General features: G+C 34.5%; 1 protein-coding gene across 1 annotated transcript in view; it reads right to left on the reverse strand.

The window, feature by feature from the left end:
• LOC145681043 (acyl-CoA synthetase short-chain family member 3, mitochondrial) overlaps positions 1 to 27,379 on the reverse strand; it is a 204,888-nt gene that overhangs the window by 22,944 nt on the left and 154,565 nt on the right. The window contains exons 5-10 of the mRNA XM_081752365.1: positions 16,515 to 16,611; positions 12,618 to 12,829; positions 10,758 to 10,986; positions 8,403 to 8,513; positions 3,512 to 3,584; positions 1,684 to 1,810 (exon numbers count right to left, since the gene is read on the reverse strand). Coding sequence (XP_081608491.1) covers positions 1,684 to 1,810; positions 3,512 to 3,584; positions 8,403 to 8,513; positions 10,758 to 10,986; positions 12,618 to 12,829; positions 16,515 to 16,611 — 849 coding nt within the window. The remainder of the gene's footprint in view (positions 1 to 1,683; positions 1,811 to 3,511; positions 3,585 to 8,402; positions 8,514 to 10,757; positions 10,987 to 12,617; positions 12,830 to 16,514; positions 16,612 to 27,379) is intronic.

A 27,379-nucleotide genomic window follows, 5' to 3' on the forward strand; every position in this document is an offset into this window, starting at 1 on the left:
GATAATTGTGATGAGGTGATTTTGAGTTTAACGTCCCGTTCAGCAGCGAGGCTATATGAGACGTGAACCTACTGATTAACATAATCCGTACCACATGAGCTCCCGCCGGGAATCGAACCCGGATCTCCCACGCCAAAGGCGAGTACGCTAACCGCTTAGCCACGGAGGAGCTCTGTACTTGTTATGATTTGTTATTTCGAGGCAAAATATGTATGAAACGAATGGGTGTTGTACTTACTTTTTCTCGTGCTATATCCAGATGGGGACAGTTATGTTCATCAAACTCCCTACATGTAACAAACTCCTCATACGTACTAATCTTCCATTTGCATATTTCAAAATTTTTTTGCTTCGTTTCCATTTTCGGAAAAACTAGCTGCCCTGACATTTTGGGTGAGCCTTGTATGAAGGAATATGAAGCCCAAATCTTATTTTTGCAAATTAATAAGCTTTTAAATACTATACAAGATGATTCTTACAGAACCGGCCAGATTAATTTACTAATAATTCACATTTGATTCATATAACTTATCAAAATCATGATATGTTTATCTGTAGGCTCTGTGAAATCGAATGACATCAAAATCACCCAAAAAGTACGGCATAATTCAATGACGAAATTGAAGTTCTTGCCAATTGTATCAACTCTAAAGAGTTGCGGCCCCCAACATTGTCTAACCTCAGCAATCTAAATTTCTTTCTGAAGAACAGGGCACAAATGAACAAACTCCTACGTTGAAATAGTTGATGGACATTTCGGAATCAGGAAATCAGGAACATCATCGGAGAAGAATTCAGCAAGTCACGAATAGTACGCAAAAACGGATTGGCACACTTTCAACGCGTATTCTGATTCCAATAATCGTAAGAATTTCCTCGTGACTATACGGTTAGCGTACGTGTTTTTGTCGCTGGAAACTTACGTTCGATTCCCGGTAAGAGCTCATATTGTTCGGATCCCACGTTAAGCTGTAAATCTATATCTCTTATCGCCTAGGTGGGAAAAGGGATGCAAAACTCCAATCAAATACACTTAGCATAATCCAAGTTAAGTCTTATGCAAATTACACTACTATCTAAACGCTAATTCTATACACCTAATGTTGCCGGGCCGGTTCTGGATATGATCCACCCTGCACCACTGTCTTTACGGTGAAGCCAACTTTTCGGAATACCGCTTTCCATTTACTCATAGATATTTTCTCCATCAAAGAAAAACGCTAACTCAAGCTAATTGATTTGTTCTGATGTTGAAGAAATAATTAAATGATGCATATGTCTTCACTAGCGATCGAGCAAGAAGTCGATACACTAATTATAGTATGTGACCCGTACAGCACATAATAATGACACTACTATTACTAGTACTAATAATAATAATTAAAATAAAGTGCAGAATATTGACTTGTTAATGTTGCGTTAGTATTAGACCCTATATAGAAAGTCCGGCGGGAGCTCATGTGGTTCGGATTCCACGTTAATCAGTAGGTCCACGTCTCATATAGCCTCGCTGCTGAACGGGACGTTAAACTCAAAATCAACAATCAACCTATATAGAAAGTGTTCTTCGAATAGGTCCAATTTGTATCTTGTACTAGGCAGATCTTTTATAAATTGGATTTATAATTATTGGATTTTAATAAATTACTTACTAGTCTAAATAACTATCATAAACTTGCTTACCATCAAATCCTGCGAATGGCATTCCTGTATTATATTTTGGCGGTGATAAGCTGTGCCCCAGCCCAACACACGTTGCTGTTATTGAGTGGCCCGTCTCAGTCTGCCACCAATGATTTAGAACAGGGACCTCAGAAGAGAAAATAAAAAGGTGAGAACTAGGAACGTCTTGTTTCTGAAATTGAAGTATACTGGTACAACCACTACAATCAATTCTTTGAAAATAGTGTGGCTTTGTTCCTATAGTTACTGCTTTAACCTACAGCTATCTCGCTATGAGATGACTGACTCGCCGAGTAACCATAATTTTTGAAAAGAATGAGATTTCTGAAATTTGAAATTCGTAATATTATACATATATAGTAGCTGAATGTTTTTCAATCTGTAAAATGAATTTTAAAGCATGATCTTATGTCGATTTCAGCAATTGATGATTGCCATCATATTATCATAACATCAAGCACTCTCATGATGAAATCATATCCACTAGCACCATGATTCTACTACATTAAGCTACTTGACTTACCAATTCTGATTACTGACTCGATTTCTTCTTTGAGTGAGATAGCGATTCGGCAACACAGAATTTTAGATGTTGTACTGAATTGGGAAGTAAGAGGTTAGGATAGGGTGATCATGGGAATCTTTGAAGCATGGAGCTCAAGTTGATAGCTGTTGTGGTTCTGCCACCACCGCAAAAGCATATTCGCTTCTGTCATGATTGAGTTGACAAATTAATGTTTCCAATTAGACCAATTTATGGTTAAATTTAGCCATTACCATTAGATAGTTGCTAGTGAAATTGCCATTTAATAATCAGCTATAAATTTAGCTACCAGCATTTTGTGTTTTGTCAACATATACACACTACATAATAGATTTCCTTTAAACTACTGTATATTTTATTGAATTTTATTCCTTTGACACGGACACCGTTCAATACCCTCTATAAATGTACAAAAGTTTGCATAATTGCTTACATACGTATCAGTAGTAAAATCATTTGGTATAAATGAAAGGCAACTGTGTGTAATTTTAAAGTTGATTTTCAATTTAATTTACATATTACCTTAACAGAGTAATACTATTTGATTTTTCGCCTGATGTAGGCCTAGTTTAGTTGTAATTAAATGAAAAATTTATAACAATATTTTGAGTTCCTGTGAAATTAATGTAGGATCTTGAACCACAAATTCAAACTGTTACCATTTGCCTAAGCTAAACGGAATTTATGAAATAAAATCCATCCTTACCAGCACAGTTCTGTTAAATAGAAACAAGACTATCTACTCCAGCAGCAAAGAAATATTGCAGTGACTAACGTTATTGATAGTTTAAATTATTACAAAATTCTGGATTCATTTTAGAATGTATGTATAGAAAGATTCAAAACTGTTATGGTGTAGAAACTTAAAAGTTACTCTTTTAGTGAGCCCCCAAAGTTGTGTACGTTCAAAGTGCAACAAAAATGTTTCAGTGAGACTGCTTACTCTGTTAAAATTTCGTTAATTGTTAAACACAGTGAAACAACGAATAGTCGTAAAATATGTTCTGTATTCTCTACTTATTGCGTGCTTTAATAAACTACCTGAACAGTTTCGGTAGTTCATACTACTTTCATCAGTGGAATTGACTTACTGGTAAATTATTTGAACTTTTCTGCGTGCATAGTTGAAGAACGATGAGGTCAGAAACAGATTCCTTGGTCTTCAGAAACCCTTAATTTGTAGATTTTTCAAGAAAAGAAGCTTTTGTTTCACTCTCGTTAAAGAAGTAAACAACATACAAAGTTAAATTAAAGTACAAATAAAAGTATAGAAGATTTTAATACCTGGAACACTCTTTCTGCCCAAGCTTTAGTTTCATGATCACAATGCTCTCCAGCTACGAACAAATACTTCAATCTGAAAACATAAAAAAAGAGAGAAAATGTAAAAATCGCTTTGTGTATCCCATATTAAGAGGGATATATTAAGTATGGAAGAAATCCAAGAATTATTCCCTTTTTTGACCTTCAGTCTGAGGAATGTTTCAGGTTACTCAGGTTTTTATATGTGTCCATCAAATGTGAGACTCGACTTAATAAACCCATATAAATTGATTTTTAAGTGAACAGGAAAACTCCCGTATAGATTTAGCGAGTATTGCGTTTCACTCATTTCTCCAACTATCTGCTAATTCCTGTTGATAGCAGCTTTGAGCGATTCAAGCATACCAGCAATTAGAGAAGTAAAAGACCCTTTGAATTTTGTGTATATCATATCCTTTTAACTTCAGATAAGGCGAATTTTGCATTTGACGGATTCCAAGGATCTTACCTATTGTCGAATCCAGACATTCCAGAATGCACCTTTGTTCCTCCTGTGACTTCGCTCCGACTTCTGAGACAATGCAGACTTAACGTACTTTTGTTCGCAAATCTGTATAATATAATTTTAGCCCCTCTTTATTTTTGGAAACGCTTCCACTGGGGGTAAACAAATAGTATATAATTTCATACTTCGTGTAATTTAAGAGGAAATAATTTTAAGAATTTAAGTAAAAAATAATAATAAGTTACAAATGGAAACGAAACTAATTTCAATTGGGAGCTCTTAACAAGAAGAAGGGCAAACTTTTAGGAAAGAAGCTGGCAGAAGTCTTATATTATTGGTACTATCCTGATTTCTACCAGAACTAAAAAATCTGGCTTTGAAAAAAAAATCTTTCACAATATTATAAAAGTGAGTCCTAAGACTTGCAATATTAACCCAGCAACTTGGCAGCACAGAACATACCTGTACAATTAAAGCAAGTAAACTTTCAAAGTACAGCCCTTCGTGTCTGCAACCACTTTCCAACCAGTTCATCGATTTCACATCGATACCACGTTTTGTCCTCAGGGTCAGATTTACCACTAAGCCCGAGTCTAGGGGCACACGTTGGAGAAAAATTTATTTTGAAATACGTAAAAAAAGGCAAAAGTTGAATAATAACTTTCCGGTGAGAGTCGGAAAACACTTTTCGGCCTAGGACGCCAAAACATTAAATCCGGCAAGCTTGTCTTTAGAGGCAAAGGAGTCAGTCACTTCTGTTTCCACCTCGTACTGGTTGTTTGGCATCGTGATTTCAGGAAGTGTAACATGGAACAAAATAAGTAGCAATCCGAATTGACAAGGTCAGGGCTATATGCCAAGCGTGGTATCACTTCCACGTCATCAAGTTCTTAATTTTTTTGTTGTGTTTTTCGAGCAGAACGTGGTTTTGCGTTATTCTGTTGCAGCAAGGTGCGCTTTCGGCTCACCAATTCAGGATATTTTTGGCACAGTGAAGTATATATTTGCTCCAATTGTGTAGAATAAAAATCGGCGTTGACGGTTCCACTGTTGAAAACAACTTGAAGTGAATTGCTCCTCGTAGCTTCACCACAAACAAAGCATGACTTTATGGTTGAAACAGCCCTGTTTAATGACCGATTCTGGAAGTTGGCCCTTGCTCAACCATTGTTTTTACACATTCAGATTTCAGGAAAACACCAATTTTTCGTCGCATATGACAATATATTTCAGGAAACGCACGTCGCACAAACGCAGTAGTTATTGGCACACATCCAGTCTCCTCTGGGCATGAGATGAAAATAGTTTAACATACAGTTACTAAGATTAAAAATAATGTTATTTAAAAAGTAGTTCACAGAATATCAAAACAACATGATAGAAATGAAATGCAGTTAAGTTCATTCCTCTAGTCGCTGCCTTAACTTACATTTTGGATGAAATGTTATTTTGGCAACACTGTAATTTCTATGGATGGGAACACTGAAAATTCTTCAGGTTCATATTTGCCGTTGTAGAATTGTATTATCTATGATTGTGGTAAGTTACATTTCATTATCTCCTTTCACTTACGAAAAACAAGCAAAAGAAAAATGGTAAATTTTGTATTATTTTTAGTATGTCAGATTCTTAAGGTGTTTACATTGCCCTTTTTGATGTTAAGTTATTATTTCCATTTCAAATCAGAAAAATTTCTAACTATAAGTTTCCTATTTATTTAATTGTTGTTTCTAATGAGCAACACAGTTAAAATTACTTTTATCTAAGATTTTTCAAGAAATACCTTAATCCATTTTTACCTTAGAATTAGGTCAAATTTTAATGATATATATTTTTTGAAAACACTATAGTATTGCATTTAATGTAGTGTAGTCCACTATATCAGCAGAACAAAACCAGTTTTAATGTGGAAGAAAAGCACCAAAACATACGTTCCCCTGGCCGATTAGATAATATTGAATTTAATTGCAACCTACAACTAACTCAATTGCTATCATGACCATAGTAATTTTCTGATTATTACCATTTGTTTTTTCTTTGTCTCCATTTAGCGATATAAGTATATTCAGTATTGTTTTTTAAAGATTTTGTAATCAAACTCATTTCTAATTTGTTCTTTGGATAACAATAATATTTTTTGTACTCATTTGTGCCAATATCGTTTCTCAATTGAAAGTATGTTTTCTCCTTGTTTTACTTGTTCCCACGTAATAGCGGAGATAATGGCGTGAACAGCCAGCACGCGAAATTATCTTATTTGTACGCTTTTCTAAGTGTGATTTTAACGGTGTTAACCACTTACACTTATTATTTTTAGATTATTGGTTTGCATGAGGACTTTTTTTATGCACTAGAAATTTAATTGTGTGATCTTACTGATATCTTCTTTAAATCTAGTTTCTTTGTTAACTCTTGTCTCTTGCTTTTTCAAAATGAATTTGCGTTATATAAGTATAAATTTAATACAGGATGTTTCAAAATGATTGTCCCGGTTTTAAGGCTTTGTAGTATTTATTACGGGTTATGTTCCAAAGTTGGTCGTTTTAGCAAAATTTTGAAAATTCATCAGGGAGAAACGGATAATTTGTTCGTTTTTCTGATTAATAATATGTATGGAGAGCGGAAGTTGTGTTTATTTTTTTTCAATACGCGAATATAAACATGAAATTATTTCGCAAGCGGAGGGAACTACTTTTCGCAAGGTTACCGCATGGTTGGATTTGTATTCAGAACATAGCTGAGGTATATAGAGATGCTTCAGTTGGTATCCTTACGCAGAGACGAGAAATTACACTCTATTAACTTTAAGAAAATGGGTCAAAACTTCCCCATGCCTAAGCTAACCCTACCCTACTTATCCCTACCTTACTCTACTCTATCCTATCCTACTCTATTATATCCCTTTTAAAGCAGTCCTAAAAATTAATGACTTTTAAATTTTCGTAGCTGTTATTACGCTTTCTGTCGAAAACGAGGCGGACGACTAACTTCGGAATAAATGCCTTTATTACATTTTACGTATAATTATAAACAATGTATCAAATGAAAGAACAACTCAAATAGTTTCTGCTACAAGTATTCAATGTGAGCACCATTCGTCACACGGCTCACATCAAATAGATAGGCCAGTTCTTCCCAAACCTTGATCAGTGTGCCTTGGAGTAATTGTTACGACAACTGCTTCGATTTTCTTTCTAAAAGTCCTCAATTTCCTTAAAATTCTCCACACAGACGTCACTGGAATTGCTAATTCACGACCAGACTTCCATATTGATTTCTTGGGACTACACATGAAAGACTCTTACTCGTTCAGCACGTTCAGTGACTCTTGTCGTCCCGTACTCTTCCCTTTGCAGAGACAGACGGTGTTTTCAAACTGATGATACCATCTACGGATGTTATTATCACTTGATGGATTATAATTGAACTTAATAGGTAAAGTACGTTGTACGGAATTGTAACTACAAATTCAGTCTTTGCAAAATGTAAAATACAAAAACTTTCTGCTCATTGGTCTCCGTCTTTGCTACTAGCGCTTTCTAACGACAGACAGAGGAAACAGTGCATAGGCATGCGTACATATAGAAAACTGTTTGGGTTGCTCTTTCATTTGATATATTATTTATCATTATAAGTTAATTATAATAAATACTACAAAGCCTTATATTCATTTTGAAACACTCTGTATTCCCTAAATTAAAGATGGTGTAGACTCAGTGAATTTGCTTACTTTAGTTATAAATTGGTGTCGCTAATTTTCGCTGCAATCATTTAGTCCTTCTCTTAAATTCCAAGTTTTTATAATGTTATCAGTGAAAAGCTGTGATTAAATATCTATACAGCATAAATTTAGAATTCCAGCCTTTAATCGCGTAGGATGTTATTGAATACTTAAACATTTACAGCGAAATCTTTGAATTTACTGAAAATAAATAACAACGAAATTGAAAACCATAAGCATTAAATTAAATTTAAAAATGTAATATCTCAAAAATGACTTCAGTACTATTCCTTTTTGTTCAGCTCGATCAAGAGACGCTAATATTAAACTTTAATTTAATGTCTGTTGTACATATATTCAACGAATTTAGTACCTAACACGCACTAGCGTGCGCAGGACATTGGGAATGTGGGTGCCAGATCTAAAGTACCACCATATGGAATGTCGTCCTCCCCCCCTTTTCCCCTAAGAAAAGATAGCATCATTGCATCCGACGCTGCGTCGGCGACGCATGGCACACATGCAGACGGGTAATAATTTACACGTAATCTCTTCTCAGTTTGTAATAATTGTACATAAATGTTTGTCTAATGGGGGTGCCAAGGCACCCATGGCACCCACGTTGCGCACGCCTGTGCTAACACGATATAATACTATTCAATACAGAGAAAAGAACCTTTACTTACGACTTAGTAGAATACTGTTTTCCTACACAAACTTCTGGATCCACTCTTCGTATAACCCTGAGTGCAGTTGGCGCTGTGAACATTGCTTTCACTTTGTGATCTTGAATAACCCTAGTTTGAAGAAAGTGTAAGCATTTAATACTAGAAATCTATTTTGATCAAATAGAAACGTATATTAATCCTGCAAGTACACACTGGGATTTGTATAATCCCGACTCTACTTGAAAATTTGTATTGTTAATTAATTTTGCCAGAATATAATGGACAGGGCTTCAATTCCCGCTCTCAGGTTCTGACAACATTACTTATAATGTCTATATGTGTTAAATCTTTTCCAATCTATGCCACAATATTACGAGTGACTTGGATCTCCAGATGTTACATTTTCCCCATAAGTTTTACATATTTTGGCGTCGATTTCTTCCGTTTTCCAAAATAAAATAAAATAAAAATAAGTTATTATCCTAAACACTTAAAATGTTTTTAACTTAGTGTGATTTTTTTTTAAATAAAGGAACTAATTTCTCACACACTGTTACAACGCCACCCAGCAATGTAACTTAGTATTGAGAAGGGAAAATGTAACGAAGTATTTTTTTCTTCTTTCTAACCGTACATCAACCTTATGTTTAAGAATAGTTGGTTTTTAGCATCTTAGCTTCCGTCTGTGAACACCGTCTCGATCATAGCTATTGCAGTGTCGATCAGTTCTGATATACCGATATCAGGATTTGAATTAGATTTGAGTTTATCGTACCGTCCAGCAGTTAGGCTACATGAGACGTGGACCTAGACCTACATCTTAATGTGGAGTCAGAACCACATGAACTCCCACTGGGAATCGAGCCCGGGTCTCCCACGCTAACGACATAGCCACGAGGAAATTCTATTGATATTAGGAATAGAAGCTATTGTGGAGTAATAAAAGTACAACTTCAAGTAGTTGTGAATGAGGAACAGAAGCTATTGTGAATTAATAAAAGCACAATTCCAAGTAGTTGTGAATGAGGAACAGAAGCTATTGTGAAGTAATAAAAGCACAACTCCAAGTGGTTGTGAATGTTCATATGTCTCGCAAGGACTTTTTGAACGTGTAGAAAGAGAATGTGGAACAGTTAAGAGATACAAAGTCTAAAGTAAAATACAAGTAAAAGGACAAAAAATTGTGTAATACATTTAGTTGGTTAGATTTGAGTTTAGCATCCCTTTCAGTACCGAAGCTTTATAAGATGAGGAAATACAGCTTAACGTGAGAACTGAATCACATAAGGTGAAATCGTAAACTGTAATAAACTTCTTGTGTTTTCTGTACTGCAATTACTTTGAATAAAATGGTCTCACTTTTCTATCAAAATTATTCTACGTTATTATATGAAACAATGTATGTTATATTTCAATTGTGAATATCGTTCTCTTTCTTTTTCCCCATCAAAAATCGTAAATTTTTGCTCTCCCTCAGAAAAAAAAAACCTGGCAACCCTACAAGCAGTGTGTCTTCTTAGATATGTCTTCCAGAGTAAACTGAGTTTACTCGGAATCGAGCACCAATCATAAGTCTACTTCGCGATCTTTTACGCTAGAAGGAGCATGGTAACTGAGTGGTACAGTGCTTACCTTTGGGCGTGGGGTCCCTGGTTCAATCCCCGGCCAAGTAAGTTTGTGGTAGACAACATCGTGTTCTAGGGTATTATCGGGTACTCCCGTTTCCTTCCACTTTCTCATTCCACCAATTCTTCCATCATCGTTCACTTGCATTAATCATCGACTCCCTTAGCCTAAAGGGCATAATCGTGGGAGGTTAAACTGAGATTTAAAATAATTTCATTTAATTTTCCCTACGCTAGAAATTTTTATAAGTGTTTTATAAAAACTGCCTATTCATTATCTTTCTACAGTAAGATATACTCCAGTACGTAGCTTTATTTCGGCAATTTCTTTCAAAAACTTACGTAAAATCGTCCAACTACTCTGGAGTCTGCCAAATCCCAACATGTAGTTTGTGAATCAAGAAATAAATATGTTTGCTGGGTTAAGAGATATTGATAGTTATAATATAAGGCTAATAATGAAGCTTACCTTGTCTAAAGAATTAAGTAATGAAAGATTATCTGCAATAACAAATGAAGAATAAGCTATACATTAATATAAATTGCAATAATATATCTTTCCATTGTCTTTACAATGATACCTTCAAGAAATATTTCTGATTATTCTTAGATCAGGGAAACAAGAAAATATCTATATTGTATCATACTTAATTTCTTCATACTGATATGAAAATTACAGATTATTGGCTAAAGTTATATGTGAAATATTTTAAAATTATAAAATAATGCGAAAATTACTTAAACTAACCTGAAATACTGTCCAGCGTCTGGTGTTCTATCTGGCTTTCCTTCATACATAACCGATGTCATTCCGTAGACTAAAGGACCGTAGCATATGTATGTGTGACCCACCACCCAACCCATATCGGAGGCTGCCCACCATACGTCATCCTTGTTCATTCCATAAATTATCTTCATTGTCCATGATACTACCGCAATATGTCCACCAACTGGACGAAGAATACCTTTCGGATCACCTAAACACAATTAATATTTAATAATCAGTTATCAATATACAGGAAATATTCAACGTATTATCATGAACAAATCAAATGAAATTAGAAACAAGTGTCATGTAAATGTGTCGTTGTTTACTACTTCTTGGAAAGAAAACTTAGACGTTATTCCTGAAATCAAACACATAAGAGCAGAGATTTTTCCAGAATTTTTTTTTTGTTTAAGTGGTACAAGAATTTAAAAGCAATTCTTGTATTTACGTACATTATGCAACCATTAAGTTTTCTGGAAATGTATACCAGGAAAAAAAGTAATGTATGACTAGGTCTTTATATTTCAGAATAGAAATCTGGCACACCTATAGAAATTTACGTTAAAAACCGGGAAACATGATGAAAATTTGCAGGAAATTCATAGTCATCAATTTGCTATCATTTGGTCAAAACTCACCGAAAGTGAGTAAGTAGATTATTCGTTTAGTTGAGTGTTGATGAGTAAGGATTTTTTAAAAATATTGCACAAATTATATTATGTTTTGGTGAAAAACTGAGACAATTGGAATTTTGAAAATTTTTGGAGAGATTATGTAAATCCGGGACTATCCCGGCAAAACCAGGACGTCTGAGAACCTTACATATGACAAAATTACTCATCATCAGCGTAGGACAAAACTGTTGAGACTTGGGAGAATATGGGAAATACCACATAAACAACGATGATTTATTAAAAGTCTACGTGTCCAATAGATATATTCTCGAATAAGCAGTTAAATTTGTAGTAAATCCATTAAGCAATATAAACAGGAAATTGGTAAGTATTGCACCATTTGATTTGTTATATAATAAAGAACAAAACGTTAGAAAAAATATTTTTGGCATTTATAAGTATTAAGTTACTATCCAAACACTATAGACTCATAACACATAAACTAATCATTACCACCATTACAACTATTTTACCATTATTGGTAAGTCACTTGCCTTAAATTGGGAACGAATTGAGAACACACTATATTTCTAAGTTCATCTGTTGTAGTAGTTACACGGTTTCAATTGAAACCTTTCTCCTCATTCTGTGATTTGCTTCCTCCACACCTCTAACCGTATAGAGTAGAATCTAATAGTTAACTCATCACCCAACCCATGTCGGAGGCAGCCCACTTCATATCATTCTTGTTTGTTCTATAAATTATAATCATTGTCCATGACACAATTGTAATGTTCATTAACTGCGCTAGGAAGATAGTTTTCAAAGAAACACTTAAATTTGTTGCAAATGAATCAAATACAGTCCAGTATTATTATTATTATTATTATTATTATTATTATTATTATTATTATTATTATTATTATTATTATTAAGTATTCTGCCTTTTAGCAGGTCCTGGGACTAATGACTTTTTTAAAGTTTGGGCCTTGAAACGTTTCTTCCACGTTTCTCGATCTTCAGTTTCGAATATTAAAAGTTAAGTAGATTTCATATTTTCTTCACACTAGAACTTTAATATTACATATACTTAAATCATTAAAACTAATAACCACGAGACAGGTTTCCTAATATCCAGAACTTTTGGGTGTTGAAAAGTGGAACTTACTAACTTTTTGTGCAAATAAATAGAATTTATTGAAAAAATCGCTTGGTATGTACTTACCCGTTGTTCCTGAGGTGTAAAGTATGTACAAAGGTTCGTTGGCTTCTACGGGAACACACGGATGTGGCTGGGTTGTTGCAATTGATTCTTCCCAATCTAAATCGTATTGGGGATCCAAGTCCGCTGATTCCACGTTTCGTCTCTGGAAAATTATGCACTTATGTGGCTTTGCTGTAGATTTGGCAATAGCTTCGTTCAGTATAAGTTTATACCTTAAAAGAGAAGATAAAGAAACATAAATATCACCAATAACTTAATGACAAAGAAGTATGACAAAAACGTACTTATATACCACACATAGATTAAACGCAAAATACCATTGACTTACCACTATATCTACTGAATCCTTCACTGTAAAAAATGAGGTATTGAAACAACACAAAATGACTACCACTTTAGCGTGTTACTTGTGTGTTAATTCAGCACCAAACACATCGCCTTCCAAGCATATCAGAAATAACTCGTTACTACCTGAGAGATTTTGCATTGGTATTTATCTTTTAATATGAGCAGAGCTTTGCGAAATATACGCGAAATATACGCTTTGCGAAATATACGCGTTTGACGCGTATGCAAAGTAACGAATAATGTTCTATGTTTTCTGTAATCGATCACAATAATATTGTTGTAAACCTGTGAATCGTCTGACAAGTTTTATAGGCAACAGTCCTGCCATCTTCTGTTCATACGTGCTAAGACACAAGAATAACAGATAAAGAAAATAGATGGAAACACTGCTATCTGTGTAACTGTTATCAGATGATTCACAAGTTTACAACAATATTATTGTGACTGATTACAGAAAGCATAGAATGTTATTAGTTACTTGCCACAAATGCGAAATATATTTCACAAAGCTTTACTCATACCAAACTAAAAAACAATGCAAATACTCACATCCAGTAACTTGGTATTTCTGATATGCTCTGAAGACGATGTGTTTGGTGTTGAATTGACACACAAGTAACACGCTAAAGTGGTAGTCATTTTGTGTTGTTTCAACACCTCATTGTTTGCTGTGTATGGTGGAATGAGATTAAAGCTAGCAGGGATACTAATATTAGTTCTTAGCTGCTTGTTAAGAAAGTGTTTAAAACAATTTCTTAGGGAAAGTTTCTCACATTTTATTGGATCACATTGTCTATAGAATACCATAATTTTTTAAACTGCATCCCTAGTCAGAAAATACGTAAACAGTATACATAAACACGTATTTAGGAACCATGTCAAACCTTTGACAACTGTTGATGGAAATCCAAAATACAAATTGTCATCATACTTACATTTCCAAGGCTCAATGTCATTTAAGTGAAATTTCTTAAATATTTCGCGGCGTCTCTTAAGCCAGTCAAGGTGTGACAGACACCACAATTAACAGTTTGGTAACTCTATCCTAGGGATTTGAAAATTGAAAGACTGAACTTTTAATTGTGGAATTGAACAGCACAATAAGGCTTACAACTTTTGAACAGATAAATGTAACGATATGAAAAATTGTGTTTAGAGTCTTGAGAATAAGATTATGTTACTCGAGAACACTAATTCAAAGTGAATGACAAAAGGCAAGGTACACAAAAGTATTAGCTAAAGTAAAATTGTGAATCTTCTTGTTTTCACTATAGATTATCATGGTTTCTTTTAAACGATCATTTTGGGAAAGACAAGTTGGTTTGTCAGATCTGAACTTCAGAATGAATGACATTTATGGACTAATTCTTGATTTTTTTTTCTGAGAAGGTTTAAAATAATTCTTCTTTGCCTACTGCAAAAGAAGTTCTAGTTAGATCTCGAGTTTGGAAAAATGACATTCAAAAGCTAATTCCGGGAAATTCATGTTAAGTACCTAAGGATTTTCATGTAAGTAATGAATATGCCATTAATCGTTTGCGAGAAAGTGACTTATTTACTTTCAGTACTAGAGAAATATTTGGAACAACCTGTGGGAGATTTATTTTAGTAGATGGACATTTTTCATTAAGTGGAATGAATTTTGTCTAGCAAGTTTCATGAAACTGTAAAATTGACGGTTTCGAGGACGAGAAAATAATTTAGCTAAGATGAGATGTTGAGAAAAATCATTTAGAGTTGATTTTATAAGTCGAGCTTTTTAAGTACACTTAATCCAACTTAAATCAACGAATATTCTGAATCAAAAATCAGAATAATGTGTGATCCGTAAATATTTTACTGTATTCTCCTCATGTAAATGGCAAGTGTTTGAGCGAGTAGTTCAGAAAGTTTCAATAATCAAGATATGGATCATAAAATGCATTTCTCCATAGTTATAAACTGAAGAAACTGTGGCAAATTAATTCTAACACTTATACTACCAAGATCTGATCAGATGATATGATCTGTTTATTTGTTAATTATCTAATACTTATTGAATCCAATCCATACAGTCCGATTTGAAAGAACGGACATTTATGTTTAGTGCAATTAATAACCATATATGCATGGACTATGTACATAGATACAGAGGTGTCACAATCATTGAAAAAAAAATTATGAGTAGGAAAACTTACACTTTGATCAAATTAATATTCACAATTTTGTCATTCAATTTTAACAGCATAAAGATTGAAACATTTTAAGGGATCTAAATAAGTGCTCCAATAAATCATAAATTAACTAGCTTCTTCTTTATTTACCCACGTCTAAGAGTAGCACAGCATTAGCACAACTCAATGAATATCAGAAGGTAAGACTGGGTAACAAAACGTTTTCCAGAAATCGCTTAGCCTAGTTTTCATTCTAAAACTTTTGAATGCATAAGCTTCCTATATATTAGATATTCTGATAAGGAACAGATAAGAACCTGTCATCCGGACATCCGAATAGTCCATTCGATAAACATAATAAAAATATGTTCATGTACAAAAAATTAGGTGCCATATACAACAGAGTAGGTCCCTGGGTCCCATTAACCGTGTTAGTATATAAAAAAATCGTAGACTCGCACTGAAATAGCTATTCCAGCAACATTGTTCATTGGAAAGTCATGGTTTATAGTTCATTCTCTTCACTATGAAACAAGCTTTCCAGAGGTGTAATGTATTGGAGACCATAAAACACTTGAAGAGGGAAAATTGGAATAATGTCGGGAAAATTACCTCCAGAAATCCCTGCTATCAACTTTGGCCCCTTCTGGAGTAGTCCCGGGTAAAAGCATACAATCCAAATATATCTCGAAATATACTATAGGAGATAAGAAATGTGTGTCCCAAGTTTTGTATTGATAGACGGGACAGATATGAGGGAAAAGCTTGTATGCCAATACTCAATTTCCCCTCATACTTATTCTGTTTATCAGTTTAAAACTTAGCACACATTTCTTATCCCCTATAGTATTTTTCGAGATACACTTGCATTGTGTACTTTTACTCAGGGCCACTCCAGAGGGGTCCAAAGTTGATGTGAGGGATTTCTGGAGGGAATTTTCTCTACATTCTCCCAATTTTCCCTGTTCAAGTACGTTAATAGCCCCAATACATAGCACTTTTGAAAAGCTTGTTTTATGCTGAAGAGAAGGAATGATGACTTTCCAATGAACAGTGATGATGCAATAGTTATTTCACTGCGAATCTACGATTTTCTTTATACTAACAGGGTTAATGGGCCCCAGGGACTTACTCCGTTGTCCATGACACCTAATTTTTTGTACATGAACATAATTTTGTTATGTTTATCTAATGGATTAAATTTGATTCGGATGTCCGGATGATAGGTTCATGTCCTTTCCTTGTGAGTAAACTTCCACATACTACGAAAGTTGTAAAGAACTTTATAAATAAATATTATTCTTTATGTTGGATTAAAATGTTATAAAGTTCAAATAATAATTTATAAGTATTACAAAGGAACAATACATACTTGTGTTAATTTTACACAACTTACTTGACTATTTTATTGGGTTCCACTCCGCAACTAGCAGCTATAATGACTTTTGGGTCGGCGTGCTCTATTCGTGCACAAAGTTCACGGGCTGCAAATCCTGAAGTAAGTAAAAATAATAAAAATATCTTGAAGATTAGCTATTAAATTCTATAATGTTATTATAAAGTTATATATTCTAATTTATACAGCCATTCTTAAAATTTGCATTTTGTTGCGTGACCAAATTTGATAATATAAAATTGTATAAAAACTGTGGTATGGAGCAGAATTACAAGTAGTTCCATATCTTCCAATGGGAGAGTTACGTGGAATTCAGTTAGATTACTTGTCAGTAAATAGCTTATTGATGTCAACAGTAGACCAAATAACGTCATCTTTCTCGTGATCCGTTTGCGAATATCCTCGATTTTATTGCAAAGAGAAAGTATGTAAGAATTAGACCTAAGATGTGTTATATATTTGTAAATTGATAGTTAGACGTTTCTGTTATGTCTAAATTATATTTCGGTCTATGAAAGTAACCTTTAAAACTATTTCTGAATACAACTTTCGGAGCAAAATTTAATGATTTGGGTATTTCTTAATTATATAGTAACTGTTGGTAGTCTGAAACATGTTCGAATATTTGTTCTTGTCTTACATAATTTGGTTTATATGTATGGTAGACGGTATCCAGCATTGTGCACAAGTTTCAAATATGAGTAAGACTTCGGGTATAATAATTAAGCATTTGTTAATACATATCTTTAATATTTTTATCGGAGTCTTCTTACTCTGCCATATGGAATAGAAGATTTCTTTTAACGTTAAACTAACCGCCATTTCATGCATTCGTGTAGTTCTGTATATTAGTTATGCTTGAAGAAAAATAATCCTTTTGGTTTGAATATAGTGCTACATCGAACACTGGAGTGTCCTGGCTTCATAGACTCTTGTTCATACTTTGTTAAATGCCTTCTAAGAAAAACAGCCATCTTTATGAAAGTACTCAGCAAAGCAAATAACCTTTAACAATCAATTGCCATTTTCATATTCTTTTTGTTGTTAAATTTTATCTGGAATCAACAACAAATTTGTTAGTGCCGGTATTTGTTAATTCCAATTTATATTAAAGAAAGAGTTGTCAACTGTTTAACAGATACGGAATCTGCATTAAATTTCGAAAGAGGGGTACAGTGGCTGAGTGGTAAAGCGTTCACCTCTGGTGCGTGGGGTTCCTGGTTTGATCCCAGCTCGCGCTAAGTAGGCTTTGAGGTGGACAAACATCGTCGTGGATTTTCTCGGGGTTTTCCCATTTCCTCCCACTTTCTTCATTCCACCATTTCGTTCATTTCTCATCATCATCGTCTCCTTTAGCATAGCTGGTATAACCGTGGAACATAAAAATGAGAGATAAATTTTATTTCATTTTGAAATTTCGAAAAAGAAAAGTAGTTTGATCAATTAACAACACAATGTGGATTTCAAATGGAAACTATTGACTTACGACCTACTGGATTACGAAATTCTCGAGGCTCCATTAATAAAGTGTCAGACTATATACCGAATCTGGCCAACAATAATTCTTAAAATTCTATGTTATTGTTGCTGAAGAGTTTGATCTGCTACTCGGCAACGGACTTCATGCGAGATATAATACAGTAATAAATATTTTGTCTGGTGTTTACAAAGTAAAGATTCTAAAATGAATAGTTCTCATGAGACAATTCTAGGTCTACATTAAAAAACAGAGTACTTCTTAATCCTCCCTTTTTGTTGTAGGGCTCAACTAGGAGTTTAATGGGAACATCAGCAACGATACTCTTTGTCCCTGTTACAATAAGGCTAATAGCCGGTGCTTCCAGGACTCAAATTAACGAAATTCCTTACACTCACTCGCTTGCAATGAATCTACTGGTAGCACTAGTATACCAAATAAGTATAGAAATCACCAACAAATTGTTGATCTAGGAATGAGAATATTTTTTTATGTTGATCTTTTTTTACCAAATGTGGCCATAATGGTAATTATGCTGTGTCTGAGGAATGTTACCACAATAAAACATTAGAAGAATATGTAAATAATTTGTTAGAATAATATAAGTGTGTAATCAGTAAAAGGATTTTAAATCGGAGACAGAACTTTCCGATTATACTTTTGTGTTTCTTCAACCGTACCAATTTCCTGGTCATAAACAGTAAGAATTAGATTTCTTTAGCGGACAGTTTGTTAAAAATAAGTTTGTCGAAGAGATTGATTATTTGCCATACTCTTTTTCGTGTTTTTGCTAACGAATACTGGTAAGTGTAAAAGATTATCCATTGTTTATGGGGAAATAAGTAAAAAAGAAAAGTTGTACACGACTTTCTCCCTCCAAATATAAAGAATATTATAACCGATATTTGACAAAGTTTCCACTAATTATCACTCTCTAACCGTTAGACAGCAGTAATTACATTGCATCTGTTACTAAAAGTATATTGCTATTTGACATGTCCAATGCGTATGATCAATACCCTTTTGCACTTACAAGGGAGGGTCACGAAGTTGCTCCGCTGAGATCCGAACGAGACAATTGTATTTGCATTTGATATGTTATAGCTAGACGAATCCCGAAGTTATATGTGCCACCGGGCAGGATATCGTGAGTTACAACATATTTTGTAAGGTAAAAGCTACAAAAAGTTATCTGGCAGAATAGTTTGAAGCGAGTCATTTGTTCGGAAGCGGTTGGGTAAATGGAAAACTCGGTGAACACGTATTCCATCATTTTCAAGGACACACTTTTTTGGGATAAAACATTTTGTCCCAGGGTCTCCCGCAGGGTCCCATATGGGATCCAACTCAAAATTTTCAAATGGCAAGGGGAGTTAAGTAGCACATCGTTTGCTTAAAGCTGCTGTTAAATGAAAGAAGATGGAGCAAGTCTCAACTTTCTACGACAACCCTGTGCAAAACGGCGGCGGGCCAAAAGTAAACAAAAGCTTAATTCAAAAGTCCATGGCAATCGGAAACCAGGAGACAAATGTGAAAGCAGGAAAGAAAGTGTGGTATTATTTTCAAAGTAAAACGATTTAAGTTAAAACGTCTTGTCCCAGGGTCCCAGGTGGGGGCCAACTAAAAAGTTTCAAATGGCAAGAGGGGTTAACCAGCACATCGTTTGAAAGCTGTTGTTAAGTGAAAGAAGATGGAGCAAGTCTCGACTTTCTACAACCCTGTGCAAAATGGCGGCGGGTCAAAATGTAAACAAAAGTTTAATTGAAAATCTATGGCCACCTTGAATCCAAGATGGCCGATTAAAACCTATATCGAAAGGATAGGCATACCAAACTGCTGAAGCTAGGAAAACCAAATTTGACATGAATGTTGATCAGTAGGGGACGAAAAGATGCGAAATGTTCAAAAACGCGACATCTTAAGTTCAAAATGCAGCACTATATATCGAACGGATGTCCAGCTCAAATCACTGGTGTTACAGAAGCGAAATGTGGTATTTACGTTTATGGTTAATAGCACATATCCATAAAATATCGAGTATCATATGTAATCCAATATGGCTGCCAGCGTGAAAAATGAGTTTGTATATAAATATGCTATTTCTTGGAATATTGTGACAAACCAACAAAGTTTGCGCAGCTCGATGCACTGAAATGATTAACACCTAGTTTGGTGCTGCTCGCCAATCTTGTAATGAATGTCATTTTGTATATTTGGTATTGCTTGAAATATTGGGATCAAACCAACGAATGGCATAGAAATGTAACCACGAATACGTTACAATAGAACCGTACTTGACTGGTGCAGCAAGTGAGGTCAGATTTGTGTGTTCATCGCATATTCGTTATATTCATGTAAATGATATCGAGAGAATCGTAACGAACGTGCATTAGGAACAAAACATATATGTGTTGTTACGGAATGAAATAATAGTTGAAGTGAATTGAAATTCAATTGTTCTTTAGTATTCCTATTGTTTCTAAATACATAATAGAGAAAAATAGAGATTTAGATTTGTATTGTTATAAATGACATAGGTTTTAAGCTGGCATCTTGGATTCAAGGTAGCCATACATTTTAAATTAAGCTTTTGTTTACATTTTGACCCGCTGCCATTTTGCACATTGTTGTCGCAGAAAGTCGAGACTTTCTTCATCTTCTTTCATTTAACAACAGCTTTCAAACGATGTGCTACTTAACCCCTCTTGCCATTTGAAACTTTTTAGTTAGCACCCACCTGGGACCCTGTGGAAGCCCTGGGACAAGCCGTTTTAACTCGAATCGTACTTTGAAAATAATAGCACGTTTCCTTTCCTGTTCTCACATTTGTCTCACCATTTCCGATTTATATGAGTGGCCATGGACTTTTCAATTAAGTTTTTGTTTACATTTTGACCCGCCACTATTTAGCACAGGTTTGTCGTAGAGAGTCAAGGCTTGCTCCATTTTCTTTCATTTTATAACAGCTTTCAAACGATGTGCTACTTAATCCCCTTGCCATTTGAAAATTTTGAAATGAAGTGAAATGAAATGAAGTCTTTGTTTTACGTCCCACGGTTATGCCGATTAGGCTAAAGGAGACGGTGATGATGAGTGAAATGGTGGAAGGAAACGGGAGAACTCCGAGAAAACCCACGAGCACGGTGTTTGTCCATCACTTGAAAATTTTGAGTTGGAGCCCGTCTGGGACCTTGCGAGGAACCCTGGGGCAAACATTTTTTTTTATCCCAAAAAGTGTGTCCTTGAAAATGATGGGATACGTGTTCGCCGAGCTTTCCATTTACCCAACCGTTTCCGAACAAATGACTCGGTTCAAACTATTCTGCCAGCTTTGTAGCTTTTACATTAGAAACTATGTTGTAACTCACGACATTCTGCCCGGTGGCACGTATAACTTTGATATTCGTCTAGTTATAATATATCAAATGCAAACACAATTGTCTCGTTCGGATCTCAGCGGAACCACTTCGTGATCCTCCCTTGTTAGTACAGTAATGAGCACAATATCTCAGGGATAGAGTCGGAATATATCATAGTGTCTGATGAAGCCAAGTAGATAGTTGCGAAACTCTTACACGTTTATAATAGTTTTTACAATTAACGTATTGTCTTACTAAGTGAATAGGTCTAGTTTAAATCGTATTTAAGCCTATTAAAAGGAAAGTTTGTATAATGGAAAAATGTCGAAAGGTTAAAAGCTTCCTCCCTTTCTTCTCACTTCCCTAAGTAGTAGCTTGTCAAGGGACGTCATCAGTCATACGTGACGGGGTTAAGCCCATAGATGCCGGCAATACCCAGAAATATGTTTAAGTAAATAAATAAATCGAACAGTAAATGAAATTTCTAGTTTTAAGGTCCACGTTATTTTTGCCTTTTAGTCTAAGGGAAACGATGATTATTGAGAGAGATGGGCTCGATTCCCGGTGGGGACACTCAATCGAAAAAGTGCAAAAGCTTTTTTAGGTTAGCCATTCTAAGTGAGATTTTCCTGAGTTTTTCCCATTCACACCAGGCAAATGCCGAGATGGTACCTAACATATAGATCCGAGGCCGCTTCCTTCCTTCCTCAATCCTTTCTTCCTTTGCTTTCTTCGGGTAGTATGATCAACGTCATTCCTTATACGTGACGGGCTAACATTGACATAGGTGCCGAAAGCCCAAAAATCTAATTCCTAATCCTAACGAAAGGGAATGATTATGAAATAAGAATGTGATGATGAACAGGAAAACCCGGGAAAATCCACGGACACGAATTAATTGATGAAACTCTCGGAGTTGGGATAGAACCAGAGACCCCTAGCACAAGAGATGAGCGCTCTACCATTGAGCCATCGCGCTATAGAGTATGTACAATCTGCAACATTTTATGCATCATAAACAATACATACAGAATGTCATTTTAAACATGCATAAGAGAATGTGCGTTACAAAACAACAGAAATGAAATTAACATTTGAACAGCGAAACAAAGCAGTGCTCAATATGTATGTGAAAGACTTGACCTTATGAAGCCTAAAAAAAAAAAAATCAATGATCTTTAACATAATTATAAATGTTTGTAGTATGTGAACTTTTTAACACAAACACTAAGAATCAGTACGTTTCTATGACACTGCAGATTTTTAATTATTCTAACACAGTTACATAAATTATCTGGTAATAGCAGTATAACCTTGACGCTCTTTTTTTACTTTCGAGATAGCATAGGAGAAAAAAGTTGTGTAATTGTAAAAACAATCCAAGTTGAGATTTCAACGGATTGGAATATTTCATGACCCCATACCAAAAAAGTGATTATTCGATATCAGTCCGTCTGTTCGTTGTGATGTATACTCGCCAAGATGTCACACCATTCAACGTATCCAGACCTGAATTTTAAAGTAAAGCTTTTTATATGATTTTACAATATTTGATTTCTTTCTCATTCTCTTCCTACCTCCAGTAATAAGGATAGTTTAGTAGAGTGTGAAAGAATGTGATTTTCTGGAAAACTACACTAACAACTATGTTTATTTTCATAAGCCACTATTTCATTAATATCCCTATAATATAAGTCGCTCCTCTGGGAGAAGTTCAGTATAGCTAGTTTAATCTTGGAGATGAGATCTTTAGAGACGATTTTCACCAGCAACTTAAGCAACTTATCACGTATTTTATAAACTAATGTTCCGTTAACACATCCACAATTGTTATGTAAGTAGTTCTTCATTTTTAAATTTGCAAGAGGTAATTTACTATGAAGGGTGAGTTTTTTTCGCACGATTTTTCTTAAACACTGCTCAGGCAATTTCGTTCGTATTTCATAAATAAACGTAACGTTATAATATAGACAAATTCATTAGCTATGAGGAAGTCTACACGGGTACTTTACTCTTGGGTAGACTTTTTTTCGGGCGATTTTCTCAGGTATTGTTCAGTTGATTCACTTCTTATTTCATAAATTAATTTTCTCTAAAAATCTGACAATATAACATAAATTGATTTTCGTGAAAAAGTTCACAAGAGGTAATTTATTCTTAAGAATGAAAATTTTCGGAAAATTTTTCCAAAAACTATTTACTAGATTTATTTATTTTTTAAAAAATAAATAAATCATCAACAATCTTACAGTATGACATAAATTATTTCGAATACAAAAGTTTAAAAGGGGTGGTTTACTTTCGAGGGTGTTTCCTTCGGGCGATTTGCATAAAAACTGTTCAGTTGCTTTTGCTTTTATTTTATGAATACATATTTAATTAACAATCTGATAATATGACATAAATAATTTTATACGAGAAAGTTCAGAACGGGGAGTTTATTGTTATATTTTGACAATTTTCTGAAAAATGGTACACTTGGTTTTATTCTAATTTCACATTTTTTCTAAAACTCTATATCATGGCATAAGCTATAATTTCTTATGAAAAATTCACAAGGGGTAATTTGCTGGTGAGGTTTTCTTCGGACAGTTTTCTGAAAGTGATTACTTTAATTTTGTTCATACAAGTATTTCGTAAATACATGTTCGATTCTGAAATTATGCAGCATAACAAATTCAATTTAAGACGTGAGAGCGAGAAAATTTTGCGCGGTGGTCCATATCTTATATTAAATTTCGACAGGTGCATAGTACGCTTGGATCACGTGTACTTGGCTTTAGCTGTTTTTTCGTACCGTTCTGGATAATTGAAAGTAACCATGCATTTCGTTTGAAGCAAGCAAAAACAATTATCAAACTCATTCAACCGTATTCAGAGACGTTTTTAAGTGTGATTAGCGTTGTGGTAAGAGTTTAACTAACGCGTGATACTAACTTCCATACTTAGAAACACATTGACTATGTTATCCAGGATTTATGTCGAGAAGAGGCCAGCGACATCTTTTCCGCAGAATTGTCTAAACACATTAAAACAACAATAAAGAAATATAAAATTACAGAAATTAATATTTCAGTGGAAATCAACTAAATAAGTGAAACAAAGACTGATTGATTTTAATCGACATACTAATTTCTATTATTATGTTTATTTAATATTTTCTCTTACTTTGTTTTTTCCTAATGTGTTTGGGCAACCCGGTGGAAGAGTCGTGGCTGCCTTTTTCGATATAAACCGTGAATAACATAGCCAACGTGCTTTTAAATACAGAAGTTAAATTCATGCACTGATAAAGGTCTTACGTTAGTACGACTCAAATCACAATTAAAGACGTCTCTGAATACAGCTGATTGAGTTCAGCGTAAAGAGTTAATCGTTTACTACTGACACATGTATAATTTTAAAAGTTTGTGAGTTTTTTTAGACACACGTTACTTTGGTTGTAGAACGAGAATTTCGACAAAGTGACCAAGATTTCTACCACTTGCGGTTTCCACAGAAGAATATGTGTTTAGATGGATTCTATTTCTCAAATTCTGAATCGATGTCAAAAAATGTTTCTCGCTCCCTGTTATTGCTTCTGCTTTATATAGACTAATATTGTATAAAGCCTTACAACGATAACGTTGTATATAACATTAGCAATCTGTGCCAGCTTACAAAAAGGGATCAGAGGCGAATTATTTGAGCAGTATTATGTATAAAGAAAAGAAAGACATATAGAGATTTCGAGACATTATTTTAGTAATCGGTAACTAATAAAAGAGAGTTGTTACTATAGCAACGTCGTAAATAAATGTACATGTACGTAGACATCTTGTCGAGGAAATGAGTGTATGTATAAAGGTGTAGACATCTTGTTGTATATGCAGAAAGTTGATTATGTACGCTTCTCATGGTTTAGTATTAAAAACCAGCTAAGAAAGTGTTAAAACGTTTTGAATTATTTTGAAGATTACTAAACACGAACCAGGACAGACCCTTACAAATTGGTGCCTCACCACCGGGAATTATATAGGTGTCGTTTTGAAGGATAGTAAAAACGGCAAGCTTTCAACGCGATCTTAGTATTACCATATTGAGAAGTGGAAAAGTAATTCATCGAAATATGGCCATGAGTACAACAAGTAATAATATAAGTGGTGAACAGAGTGTGTATCCTGAATTGACTCCTAGTGAAAATTTGACAGACATTTTAAAAGACTTGGCCCAACAAATAAGAAACCAGTCTGAGCAAATTAAGGATCAAATACGAAAAGGTGATGAGTTAGCCCAACAAACGAGGGACCAGTCTGAGCAAATAAGGAACCAGTCAGAGAAAATTCAACAGTTTGAAGAAAAATTGGACCAGAAGATAATACAGTTAGCTAATGATTTTGACGAAAAAATAGCGAAGTTGAATCAATGCAATGAAGACAGATGGGATCGTGTTCAACATCAATTAAATCAGATGAACCAACATGTAGTGGAAAAATTTGAGAAGTACGATGAGAAAATGGAAAAAGTAGTACAAAGGAACACAGAAATTCAAGAGTCAATGGATGTTCTAGAATCAACGATTAATGCCCATGAAAATCATATTAAATTACTGCGAGACGAAGTAAATTTCATCAAGGAAAGATGTATTCCCGGAACTCCATTTCAGAATAACGAATGCACGAATCATCCTACAGCCACAGGTTGGGTACCTGATCGTCCTCCCAGAACAACTTTAGAACTTGATGGATCTTCGAGTGGTGCAGAGAGTAGTGAAAGAGAAGGAAGAGTGAGGCAAATATCCAAACGCAAACACATCTCCAGTAGAGGTATGAAGACGAACACAGGTAAACAGTTGCGATTCAGCGAAGTTAAGTCGCTTACAAAATTTAGTGGCGTGCCAGAAGATATACCCGCTAGGTCATTTCTCGAAAAATTTCAGGATGAATGTAAGCTCATGGGTGTAGATGAGTCTCAGTTTTTAAAATTATTACCGCACATCTTGTTACCACCCTGCTTAACGTGGTTTAAAGCTATTAGAAGTAGTCTTCATACATATTCAGATTTTAAAAATGCTCTTCTATCAAATTATGAAAACGATTTTATGGTAGCGGATAGAGATGCCGTATTGCGAACGAAGCATTACAATCCAAAATTACACCGGAGTATTACTGAATTTGTAGTATCTACATATCATGAGTTAAGATCATTAAATCCAAACCATCCGGAATCCCGAATTATAGCTTCCATTAGGATCTTATTGCCATTTAGACTACAACAGTTGTTAATGTCGGCACAGTGCATTAACTTCAACCATTTAGTTATGCTCATTCAGAGTTATGAGAGTCAGTCTGCAATACAGAATAGCAATAAAATGAAGGATAGAGGTCAGGGTAATTATGTACGTAATCAAATACAATATGCTTCTGCTCGTAATGTAGATATACAACCTGAAAATGATTCTAATGTTCGTAGTTTCAATAATAGAATGAGTAGTTATAATGGTACCGGAAATCAAACGCAACCTAATTATAGAAATGGAGCTAGGAATTTTAGAAATAACAACAGGAATTTCAGTACGAGTAATAGTTACCGCCGATCTTCACAAAATCAATTTGCAGATGGCAGGAATTTTGTAAATAGGAATCAAAATATGGTATCATCCTATGAAAGACAAGCACGTACACAAGATTGTGCTATACAATTTTGCTTAAATGAACCCTTCGAACGTATAACTTGAACTATCCAAAAGGCGTCCCATGGATTTGTATTAAATTGACCTTTGCTTACGTCTATGGTTAATATGTTCTTCAGTCGATTTATTATTAAAATGTACGTTGAAAGCATATGTAATTATGAAATATCTTGTTAAATATGTAAAAAGCAAATCTTTTACGGAGTATTGACGAAGTTAATTTATGGCAGTCAACTGAAAATATTATTGAATTTGTTCCTTATAGTTTTGTTGCAATTTCCTTTTATAGTATTAACTGAGGAAATGTCAATTTGTGTTTCATGTCTTTTGCAAAGTTCTCTCATAATTACTTATATGA

Source organism: Thermobia domestica, chromosome 3, assembly GCF_964235325.1.
Source record: "Thermobia domestica chromosome 3, izTheDome1.hap1.1, whole genome shotgun sequence".
Lineage (NCBI taxonomy): Eukaryota > Metazoa > Arthropoda > Insecta > Zygentoma > Lepismatidae > Thermobia > Thermobia domestica.